Here is a 12,666-nt window from a genome sequence, read left to right as displayed (position 1 = left end):
CGCTGATCTAATGATCAAGTCAGGGTCTTCTTTAAGTTGTTGTAAGGCCCTCTTTTCACCCATAGACAAGTTGTGATGCACTCGATGCGACCCCTTCTCCTTAACCCTTTTATGCAGCGCTACAAGTTCCCTCTCAACTATGTCTTGGAAATTGTCCAAGACAGGAGCGCGTGAGTTGATAGGGTAGAAATCTACATTAGAAGTGTGATATTTGCTGTCGACCGAATCATTAACATCAAATTGCTTACATAGTAATGACCGTAAAACTAGTATATTTTCCTGTTCCTGGAAATTACAAATAGTTATGTCAGATCTCATCAGGTCTGCTATATAGGCATTATGTTTATTTACAGTTACTAACCCCTTATCACCGACACTAGTTTTCAGCTCAATGACCAGACTCGATTTTTCAAATCTGACAAGTCTCACGATAATTGGTTATAACTTTGGAACGCTTTAACATATCCCGGTGATTTTGAGAATGTTTTCTCGTGACACATTGTACTTCATGTTAGTTATAAAATTTAAGTGATAAGTTTTGCATTTCGTTCTGAAAAAAAGTGAAAATTTGGCAAAAGTTTGTAAAAATTCTTCATTTTCCAAGTTTGAAATGTTCTGGTTTCCAGACAAGATGTAAAACTACCCAAAAAGTTTGATAATTAACATTTACAGAATATCTGCTTTATGTTGGGATGATAATTTATGCTTCCGGTCATTTTTCTAGGATGTTATGAGGTGCAGAACTTTAGGTGCGATTTTTCTTACTTTCATGAAAATTGCCAAAACTCACATTTTGAGGGACAACTCAGCTTTCAAGTGACTTTGAGAGGCCTAAATAATAGTAACACCCCATAAATTACCCCACTATAGAAACTTCACCCCTCAACGTATGTAAAACAACTTCTATTAAGTCTATTAACCCTTTAAGTGTTTCACATGGGTTAAAAAATATGGACCTGTGATTTAGAAACTATTGAATTTGTTTGGAAAATACATTCATTTAGGCCAAAACTGAAATTTTCAGAATAAATTAAATGATGAAACGCACTGCAACGCTTGATGCCCAATTCCTCCCGAGTGTACTGATACCCCATATGTGGTGGTAAACGGCTGTACGGGCGCACGGCCGAGTATAGAATGAATGGAGGCGCCATTCACAGCAGATTTGTATTGTCACATTGTACGACCTATAAATTTTTATTTTTTTTGGTAATACAAACATATGAGGGCTTATTTTTTATGGGATGAGATACAATGTATAGATAATTTATTTTGGGAGTCTAAAGCTTATTCTTGAGATTTTATTAACTATTTCAAGGGGGACACAAACAAAATCATCAATTTTTATTTTGGATTGTTAGCATTTTTTTCCCTCCGCTCACCGTAATGTAAAAAATAATATTTTATCTTTATTCTCTGGTTCACTACGATTGCGGTGATACCTCATTTATATAGTTTTTCTTATTTTTGCTTAATTTTCCTGAGCAAAACCAATATTGGAGAAAATCGCATTGTTTTTACTATTGACAACTTTTCAGGGCCATAACTTCTGTATTTTTCTGTTGTCAGATCTGGTTGAGGGCTTATTTTTTGCGAAAACAGTTGTTCTTTTCAGTCGTATGATATTAGGGAACGTAACTTTTTTTGATCACTTTTTAGAACATTTTTTGTGATGGTGTTTGATGAAAAATTGTATATTATGGGAAGTTTTCCGAATTTTTTTTTCACGTAGTTCACCGAGGGGGTTCAATATTGATTTAGATTTATTGTACAGATTAATACGGACGCGGTGATACCAAATATGTATGTTTTTGTGTTTTATTTACTGTATATGCATTTTATGTGTTACTGGGGAGATTATGGGACTTTTATTTTATTTATTTATTTAATTATATTATAAAAAGTTTAAATTTTTTTTTTTTTTTACTTTTTTACATTTTCTACTTCTTGGCTTGAATAAGCGATCATCCGATCGCTTATTCAAGCCTTTACACTGCAATACACTTTTATTGCAGTGTATAGTGTAATACAGCCAGGAAGGCAGGACTCGGCGAGAAGAGGAGCCGACAGCCTCGGGTCACTCGTCGGGACCCGGGGCAGCGGCAGGAGGGATCGGATCCCCCGGTAAGCACACCGGGGGGGTCCAATTCCACGGGGGACACGCTTACACGGCGCGGTCATGCTTGACCGCGGCGTGTAAGGGGTTAAACACCCGGGATCGGAGTTTTTCCGATCCCGGGTGTTAGTGCCGGGTCTGGGCTGTGATATTACAGCCCGACACCGGGACTATACTGACCCGGTGTCCCGAAATCTTCTTCTGACGCGGCGCCGTAGAAAGGCGTCGCGTCAGAAGAAGTACCCTTAATGACCGCCGTAGAATCCCGATAGGGCGGTCATTAAGGGGCTAAACTCTCTTTTGGCACAGCCATATCATCGAAATGTTTCCTAACAGTGATATTGCGCGCCAATTTGTTAATGTCCAGTAGGGTACTGAATAAATTAAAGTCGACTGTGGGTGAAAACTTAAGGCCCTTGGCCAATACTTTCAATTGATTTTCAGACAGTATCCTACTAGACAGGTTGACAACAGTCTCTGTTATTAGTCCTTCTTTGCACGGGTTTTCACTCCCATATTTCCTATGTTTGCGTCCTGCCCGTCTAGTCCGTTTTTTGACGGTTTATTGGATGATCTCTGAGTGTCCATAGGCTTGCTTCTGTTCATGGTATCTTTAGTTGGTAATCTCGGCTTACCACAATCGCGTGGTCCCGAGCCGCGCTCCCGATCACGTGACTTTAGGGGGAGTGTCTGGTCATGTGATATCGGAGGTGCGGCCCGGCCCATGTTACTTAGGGTGAATGAGGGAGTCTCCTCCTCCGCATCACCCAGCTGGTATGGTTAAAAGGCGAGTATGTTGTTGGTCGCGTTAACCAACCTTTATCCTCGTATATGTGACATTTTATCCAATAAAGGAAGCAACATTGGGCACCTGTACTCCTGTGGCGTCTCTCGTGTTGTGCCGGTTTGACTACTTTTTCTTTGATTGAATTAGGCACAGTCCGCCGATTTTTTTTTTTTAATTTTTTTTTTTCAAAACTGAAAGTCAACACAGGCACAGCACAAAATCCTGTTGTGTGCTGTCAGTGTAGGTTAGAAACTACCAATAGAAATCATCATCATCTTCTGTGGTTGCTGTGTGATTTCTTTTGATCGTTTTGTGAAAAAAAAAAAAAACACAAAAAACACCAAAAATGAAAAACACAAAAAAAAACACAAAAAAAATGTACAGTTTACACTTTAATTTTGAAAATGTTGAACCCGAGGGCTAGGGGTAGAGGAGGAGGGCGTGGGCATGGGCATCCAACTACTGCAAGGGTCAGAGGCCGTGGTCCTGGGCGGGGTGAGACACCACCTGCTGATGAGTGAGCAGGGGAGCGCCGCAGAGCTACACTCCCTAGGTTCATGTCTCAAGTTACTGGGACTCATGGGAGAACACTGTTGAGGCCAGAACTGTGCGAACAGGTGATGTCGTGGATTGCGGACAATGCTTCTAGCCATTTGTCCACCAGTCAGTCTTCTACGCAGTCCACCCATGTCACCAAAATCAGCACTCCTCCAGCTCCTCCACCTCAGCCTCCTTCCCCCCAGTCTGCCCCCTTCCAGGAAAATTTGGCATTTGAGGAACTGTTTTCTGGACCCTTCCCAGAGTCACAAACCACTTGTCCGGTTGCTGCTGAGCTCTTTTCCGATGCCCAGGTTTTCCACCGGTCGCAGTCTGTGGGTGATGATGACATTGTTGACGTAGTGGAAGAAGTGTGTAAAGAGGTGTCGGACGATGAGGAGACACGGTTGTCAGACAGTGATGAGTGGTTGTCAGGGCAGGTAGTCCGAGGGGGGAGCAGACTGAGGGATCGGAGGATGATGAGGTGACAGACCCAAGCTGGGTTGATAGGCCCGGGTGAACACAGTGCTTCTGAGATGGAGGCGAGAACAGGTTGGAAGAGGCAGTGGTGGGGCCAGACAGAGAGGCAGGGCCAGAGCTGGTGCATCAGCGCCAAATGTTTCACGTAGTGAAGCTCCCGTGGCGAGGGCTAGATTTTTGGAAGTCTGGAGGTTCTTTAAAGAAACACCGGATGACCGACAGACTGTGGTGTGCAACCTGTGCCACACCAGGATCAACAGGGGTTCCACCACTACCAGCTTAACCACCACCAGTATGCGCAGGCATATGAATGCTAAACACCCCACTAAATGGAACCAAGGCCGGGCACACCACTGCTCCTTCCCCTGTGTCATCTGCTGCCTCTGCTAGTCAGCTCCCTGCCCAGGACCCCGGCCCAAACACCTCCTGTGCGAAAACCACACTTTCGCCTCCACGATCCTCCACAGCATCCACCAATGTCTCCATGTGCAGCGTTCAGCTGTCTATACCCCAGACGCTGGAGCGCAAGAGGAAATAAGTGCAACCCACCCACACGCCCAATGCCTCAACGTCCACATCTCCAAATTACTCAGCCTGGAGATGCTGCCATATAGGCTGGTAGAGACCGAGGCCTTTCGCAACCTCATGGGGCGGGCGCCCCTCGGTATTCGGTCCCCAGCCGCCACTACTTTTCCCGATGTGCCATCCCAGCCCTGCACCAGCACGTGTCAGACAACATCATCCATGCCCTGACCAATGCCGTTTCTGACTAGGTCCACGGACACGTGGACGAGTGCTGCCGGGCAGGGCCACTATATATCGCTGACGGCACATTGGGTTAACTTGGTGGAGGCTGGGACCGAGTCTGACCCTGCGGCTGGACATATACTGCCGACGCTGAGGATTGCGGGGCCTACCTCGGTCCAGGTCTCTCAGGCCTACTATGCCTCCACCTCCTCCCACCCCTCCTCCACTTCCTCCTCCGAATTACCATCCGTGGGGATGGCACCATCAGTTGGTAGCTCTAGGCACAGCAGCAGTGCCGTCGCTAGGCGACAGCAGGTGGTGCTCAAACTGCTGAGCCTAGGCGATAAAAGGCACACCGCCCAAGAGCTATTACAGGGCAACACAGCGCAGACTGATCTGTGGCTGGCACCGCTGAACCTGAAGCCAGGTATGGTTGTGTGTGACAACGTCCGTAACCTGGTGGCGGCTCTGCAACTTGGCATACTGACACATGAGCCATGCCTGGCCCATGTGTTAAATCTCATAGTTCAGCGGTTCCTCAAGCCATACCCCAATCTGTCTGATTTGCTCACGAAGGTGCGTCGCATCTGTGCGCATTTCAGGAAGTCCAGCACAGATGCTGCCACTCTCAGGGCAGCGCAGCGCCGCCTCCAACTGCCCGCTCACCGACTGTTGTGCGACGTGCCCACGAGGTGGAATTCAACATTAACCATGTTATCCAGAGTTTACCAGCAGCACAGAGCAATTGTAGACTGCCAGATGTCAACTTCCACCAGAACTGGTAGTCAGGTCAGTCAGCTTCCTCAAGTCTACAATGAGGAGTGGACGTGGATGTCTGATATCTGTCAGGTGCTGAGTAGCTTTGAGGAGTCAACACAGATGGTCAGTGGCGATGCAGCCATCATCAGCCTCACCATCCCGCTGCTTGGCATGTTGAAAAACTCTCTGGTCAGCATGAAGTCGGAAGCTTTGCGCTCGTCACAAGAGATGGGGGAAGAAGATTCCCTTGTTGATAGCCAAAGCACCCTCAGGTCGGTTTCTCAGCGCATATCGGAGGAGGATGAGGAGGAAGAGGAGGAGAATGTTGGCGAGACAGAAGAGGGGAGCATTGTTCAGTCCCTCACTGTTCAGCGTGTATGGGCAGAAGAAGAGGAGTTGGAGGAGTTGAAGGAGGAAATGTACAGTCAGGCCAGTGAGGGGAGTGAATTCTTGCGCGTTGGGACTCTGGCGCATATGGCAGATTTCATGCTAGGCTGCCTATCCCGTGACCCTCGCGTTCAAAGAATTTATTCCAGCACCAATTACTGGGTATTCACTCTCCTGGACCCACGGTAGAAGCAAAATCTTTCCACTCTCATCCCTGGAGAGGAAAGGAGTGTGGGAATGCATGAATACCAGCAGGCCCTGGTGCACAAGCTGAAACAGTATTTCCCTTCTGACAGCACTAGCGGCAGAGGGCGTACTTCTGCGGGACAAGTAGCAAGGGAGAGTAGGCGAGCAGGCAGCTTGTCCAGCACTGGCAGGGGTACGCTTTACAAGGCCTTTGCCAGTTTTATGTCACCCCAGCAAGACACTGTCACCTGTCCCCAGTCCCGGCAGAGTAGGGCTGACCTTTACAGAAAGATGGTGAGGGAGTACGTAGCTGACCATACCATCGTCCTAAATGATCACACAGCTCCCTACAACTACTGGGTTTCACAGCTGGACATGTGGCACAAACTGGCGCTGTACGCCTTGGAGGTTCTTGCCTGCCCTGCCGCTAGTGTGTTTTCAGTGCAGCTGGTGGCATCATCACCGATAAGCATACACGCCTGTCGACTGACAGCGCTGACAGGCTGACGCTTATCAAGATGAATAAAGCCTGGATTTCTCAGGATTTCCATTCTCCACCAGGTGAAAGAAGCTCAACCTGAATAACCGCCATAACCAAGCCAATTACTTATAAGAACAGTACTACACTTGATCTTATACAAAAGGTTCTTAGAAGTGCTGTTTGTAGCCCCGCCTGCTTTGAAAATTAGGATTTTTTCAAAGTAAACGCTTCTGGCCCCCAGGCCCATTTTGGGTGGGGAGGAGCCGAGAGACAGGGGCTTGGACAGGCGAAAGCTCGCCTGGCAGCGGACCGCCAGCTCCATCCCAAGATTAGGCAGCCTCAGAGGCATCCATGCATACTGCCCCTGCTGTTTCCTATCCATTTCGCCTCCACGATCCTCCAAAGCGTCCACCAATGTCTCCATGCGTAACTTTCAACTGTCTATGCCCCAGACGCTGGAGCGCGAGAGGAAATACAGCACATCATCCCCTTATCGAACGAGCTGTGTCAGGCAGAATTTTCAGGTGTTTCACCAGATACATAATGGAACTCGGCGCATCTGTCGCCGCCATGCTGGAGACCTGAAGTTGCAATCATAGCAGCGCAATATGGATGCCCAATACTGTCACTCTTAATCATGGAACCATTTCCGAAAAAACAATTAAAAATAGAACCGCTATGCTACTCCATTATTCCTAGATGAAATATTCAAACGACCCCGCCTGCTTTGAAAATTATAATTTTTTCAAAGTAAACGCTTCTGGCCCCCAGGCCCATTTTGGGTGGGGAGGAGCCGAGAGACAGGGGGTTGGACAGGCGAAAGCTCACCTGGCAGCGGACCGCCAGCTCCATCCCAAGATTAGGCAGCCTCAGAGGCATTCATGCATGCTGCCCCTGCTGTTTCCTGTCCATTTCGCCTCCACGATCCTCCACAGCATCCACCAATGTCTCCATGCGCAACTTTCAACTGTCTATACCCCAGACACTGGAGCGCGATAGGAAATACAGCACATCATCCCCTTATCAAACGAGCTTTGTCGGGCAGAATTTTCAGGTGTTTCACCAGATACATAATGGAACTCGGCGCATCTGTCGCCGCCATGCTGGAGACCTGAAGTTTCAATCATAGCAGCGCAATATGGATGCCCAATACTGTCACTCTTAATCATGGAACCATTTCCGAAAAAACAATTAAAAATAGAACCGCTACGCTATTCCATTATTCCTAGATGAAATATTCAAACGACCCCGCCTGCTTTGAAAATTATAATTTTTTCAAAGTAAACGCTTCTGGCCCCCAGGCCCATTTTGGGTGGGGAGGCGCCGAGAGACAGGGGGTTGGACAGGCGAAAGCTCACCTGGCAGCGGACCGCCAGCTCCATCCCAAGATTAGGCAGCCTCAGAGGCATTCATGCATGCTGCCCCTGCTGTTTCCTGTCCATTTCGCCTCCACAATCCTCCACAGCGTCCACCAATGTCTCCATGCGCAACTTTCAACTGTCTATATACCAGACACTGGAGCACGAGAGGATATGCAGCACATCATCCCCTTATCAAACAAGCTTTGTCAGGCAGAATTTTCAGGTGTTTCACCAGATACATAATGGAACTCGGCGCATCTGTCGCCGCCATGCTGGAGACCTGAAGTTTCAATCATAGCAGCGCTATATGGATGCCCCATACTGTCGCTCTTAATCATGGAAGTCGTCTCCATGGCTGCCTCCACATGTCGTCCCCTTAGCAAACGAGCTGTGTCAGGCTCATTTTTCGGGTGTTTCACCAGATACGTTATGGAACTTGGTCACTATGTCGCCACCATGCTGTGTTATCGACTAAATATACCGTCAACCTTTTGTTCACATAGGAAATCATTTCAGCGCTTCTTGCTCACCTCCTTTGGTTCCTCTCTGCCGCCTTAACCAGGCAAAATACTGATACATACACTACACGTTATCCTCGCCAAAAGGAATTTTTTTAATTGGTTTGAAGCCCGAGTCCATTTGGGGTATGTCGCCATGACACTCTCTAGCCTGCCGCTGCCTCTGCATGCCGTCTTCTATAGTGTCAGGGTCAATTATTGGATGTTGGATGTAATAATGCAAACCTTACTGCATTCTAAAAAAAACTTTTTAGCAACTGTCTATTTCTATTGTTGCTGTGATTTTGCTCCAAAACTCCTCTACAGTAAATTGCGTACCAATTGCATTTTACGATAAACAACCCCATTACATAAGTGTTCTTACATTTTAAAGGAAGTTGAAATTTATTAAGGGTGGCCATGAAAAAATAATGTTACTGACCTTCTAATGCTCTGGATGCCATTTCAGCAGTCAGACGTCTGAGTGTATGATGCCAGGACATTGATGTCCTATGCAATCCTCTGTTGAATGGCTGGTAGGGAGTGGAATACACCCACAATTGTATGTAATTATCCACCTGATGAAGGCTCCAGCCGGGGGCCGAAACGCGTAGTGTTTTACCTTTTACTTTTTATTAAAACTGGTTTTATGGACACACCATCCCAGTCTATTCTCTGAGTGTGACAGCGCCTCCAGAACGGCACGACTCCTTGTGGTTCTTCAGCATGATACATTACAGGGCATTCTTGAGTGATTCATATCTACCACATCTGCATTCATGCTGCTAATAAAAGCAGACATGTCAGGTACTTCCTCCCCCTTCTCACTGGGTATTTTTCTGGTTCCTTGGCTGAAAGTGTTGCCAGTCACGTGATGAATATAGCCGATCTAAAGCAACATGTCTGTTCTCCCTCCTTCGACCACTGAGCGTTCCTATGGAAGGAGATAAAGCATAGATTGGGCATGCATATCTCTACTCCATTACAGATGCTACACCCTAAAGGACTAATGGTTCTCTTGTTTTCCTGGTCATTTTTCTGCCAAAAAACAGCAATGAAAACTCCAAACCACAAATCAAAAGTAAAACCCTAAAGCTGTCCATTCAAATTAAATCCATGCTACAAAAACCCTCGGAAATTTGAAGGAAAAACTGTCAAATTGTAAACGTGTAAATAGTTTTCCGTGATGTTTCTGAGCATGTTACTGTGTTGGGAGGAATAACTGGCTGACAGGTATCTGAAGAGTATGGCCTTTAGATATGTTAGATATCTAGCAGTAATGTGAAGAGACATTTATGTTACCTTTAATTCTACATGTATAACGTCTTGCACACTGGCTTCTGAGTGAAACTGTTGCAAAACAAACTTGGTCTACACTGAGCCAAATGTTGTGCTTTTTCCTTGTTTTCAGATACTTTGTAAAACATGGACATGCCACAGTGGAAAATTGGTCAGGGATATTGTGATCCTATACAGTATATCTATTAAACTGTACACCCCTAATGTAAATGATCACTGTTGTAGCATAGAGAAAATCTTGTGTTTGCAGTTTTTTCACTGAAAATAGTGTGTGAAAGGCCAGCCTTAGGAAATGCCCCTTCCCCCCTTGTGTCTGTGTTTTCTATGTGTAGCCTCGGGCTGGAACTGTTTAGTCAAGTTTAATCAAGAACATAAACGTTTTTCTGCTTATTAAAGCTTAAATTGATATTAACTGCCATTGATCAGCTTCAGCGTCTTATAGTGTGCAACCCAAAGTCATTAATATTGATTGAAAAACATACGTATGGGAATGGATAGCAATGTGTGAGCATCTAACACATGTGTGACCTGCAGCTTCTAAGGCCAAGACATATAAAAAACCAGGAACAAATATACTGTATATAAAAATAATATACTAATATGTACCAAGTCACAGGAGGATACGCTGAGCCCATTTAGTTAATGATTTATAGTTAACTAAAAACCATTGTCCATATGCTAAAATAAGACACATGGAAGTCTTACATATGGTATGACAAATGTATGACAAAATTGGTTGATTGCCAGTCAGGTGCGGCAGGTCATATTTACAGCTCACAGTGCCTATGGATGAACCTCCATCGAAGATTCTTTTACACTTCACCATAATCATAATTCATTAAATACAGTAATGGTATTTGGTGAGTGTTAAGTAAAAAGATAAAGTATAAACCAAGAGTTTAGTGATAATCAGAATTGTGATGCTGTATAAATCTACCAGTGACTGGATGATACCACTGCAAGCAATTGCTAAACTATTCCCAATATACTGTAAGGGTATTACCATTAGTGCCCCCATTGCTATATACTACAACCTCCTGTGCTTCTGTATGCTTTTATTACCTGTGTTCCTACGCTATATAGTAGAACACCCAGTTCCCCTACATCTATTCACATTGACATCCTTATACTCCTACACTTTATAACATCTTCTGTGCTCCTACAGACACATTCTTATTTTGTCATCTGTTGGTCAGGAAGGCGATTCGAACAAATAAAAAAAATTAAAACATTCCGAGGAAGCACTAGTCCATAACTAGACGCCCAAGGTACAGCACATCCATTGTCCCATAGCAAATAGGGTCCTGGCTAGTAGTGGATCCACTGTGGTTAACTGACTGTTTTATGTGTGCAAGACCACAGCAGACCAAGGCAAGGCAAGCGTTAGGAACCCTGCTTAAGTCCAAATTTACAAAGAATCAGTTATTTTGCACATGGTTATAAAGACTTATAAAGATGCAGAAATAAACTGTGCATTGTTTGCTGCCTATGTACAGTTTATATATGAAAGCAGGGCTCTACTATCTTACTCTTGATCTTTGTATTCCATCAGGCACTGAGATGTATAGTGCATATAGAGAGGTCTCCAACCTACAGTCTTCATAAGTCATAATGGCATTATTTGCTTTAGGGTTTGTACTCAATCACTTTCAAAAAGCATGCAACTGCTATGCCAAGAGCCCCACGATGTCATCCAAGAATCTAGCCCCCAAATGGATTACTATGAGAACCTAACCAGATTTATGGGACATTCTCTACACACAGGTATATTTTTATTATTAACATGCAATTGATAAAGTGTATAAACATATACAGGCAGTCTACTACTTAAGGACATTGACTTACAGACAACCCCTAGTTACAGACGGACCCCTCTGCCCACTGTGACCTCTGATGAAGCTCCCTGGGTATCCTTTACTTCAGTCCCAGACTGTTAGGTGTCTGTGATGAAGCTTTATTGATAATCCTTGGTCCCATTACAGCAAAAAATTTTGAAACTCCAATTGTCACTGGTGCAAAAAATTTTTTTTGTCTGGATCTACGATTATAAAATATACAGTTTCGACTCACATACAAATTCAACTTAATAACAAACCTATGGAACCTATCTTGTATGTAACCCGGGGACTGCCTATCTATATCAGATGAATTAAATTATAAGTGTATACCCAGATAGAAAAACGCCTTTAAAGGGGCCTTCAACTACCTTCGCCAAATCCAATGCTTCGTATCCTTTTACAGGGATTGTTTAATTTTTTTCTTTCTCTAGCATTATTTTGGGTTCTCTTCCTTCAGATGGGCAAAGATAGGCTGCCTGTTCCAGTCCCATCTGACATTAGGGAGACTAATAAGCATAGTTTAAGCCAATAGTATTCAATATGCTATTTTGTGTCTCTACTGTCATATGTGTAGTCTTGGGCTGAAACAAAAAAAATAGCTCCACCAACCAATTAGATTGATTGCCCTGGAATATAGAAATCTGTGAAGCAGCACATATTAATGGATACAAAAAATAAGTGATTATGTAAGTGTTGAAATGTCCCTTTTAATAATATCAAACATGTCTCATTGTCATCAGAGAATCTTGCTGATTCTTCTTGTTGTTGCTACATTTGCATTTGTTCCTTTCTGTCCCTAAACATGTCTGTGTTGTTTTCAAGCCCATTTGATTCATATATTGACTCTTGCATTAATAATTTAAAAGCGCTGTCGTCGACTGAAATAAAAGGATGTGGTTATATCTTCATTTCATGTAAGAAAACATCTATTCTGCTTATAATTACAGCAGAAGAGAACCTCTTCAACACTGGCTAAGAAGTCACCCACAAGAGACATCATGCGATCAGTAAATGGAGGGCCGGCTCACTCACCCTGTCCTAATAAAGAGTCAGAACGAGAAGTAGAGATTCGCCTTTTGCAAGTGGAGTGCGATGAGCTAAAGACCAGACTTGGATGTCTGAAGGTAAGAACATTTCGTTATTTTGATATTCAAGTGCTAAAACCTAGTTTAGGCTTCCGGGGTTGTATTA

The 12,666-nt window shown here is 44.5% G+C and overlaps 1 protein-coding gene across 23 annotated transcripts in view; it reads left to right on the top strand.

Annotated features, from left to right (window-relative positions):
- RIMBP2 (RIMS binding protein 2) overlaps positions 1–12,666 on the top strand; it is a 307,061-nt gene that overhangs the window by 71,073 nt on the left and 223,322 nt on the right. For 21 of the 23 annotated variants that reach the window (XM_072144379.1, XM_072144382.1, XM_072144380.1 and 18 more), the window contains one exon: positions 12,423–12,599. In XM_072144379.1, coding sequence (XP_072000480.1) covers positions 12,423–12,599 — 177 coding nt within the window. Of the gene's footprint in view, positions 1–11,384; positions 11,402–12,422; positions 12,600–12,666 lie in introns of those variants that run through there. The other 2 variants (XM_072144389.1, XM_072144378.1) reach the window with 2 other exon arrangements.

Source organism: Engystomops pustulosus, chromosome 1 (assembly GCF_040894005.1).
Source record: "Engystomops pustulosus chromosome 1, aEngPut4.maternal, whole genome shotgun sequence".
NCBI lineage: Eukaryota > Metazoa > Chordata > Amphibia > Anura > Leptodactylidae > Engystomops > Engystomops pustulosus.
Note: the sequence above shows the minus strand (reverse complement) of the source record. Positions and strands in the feature narration are given on the sequence as shown.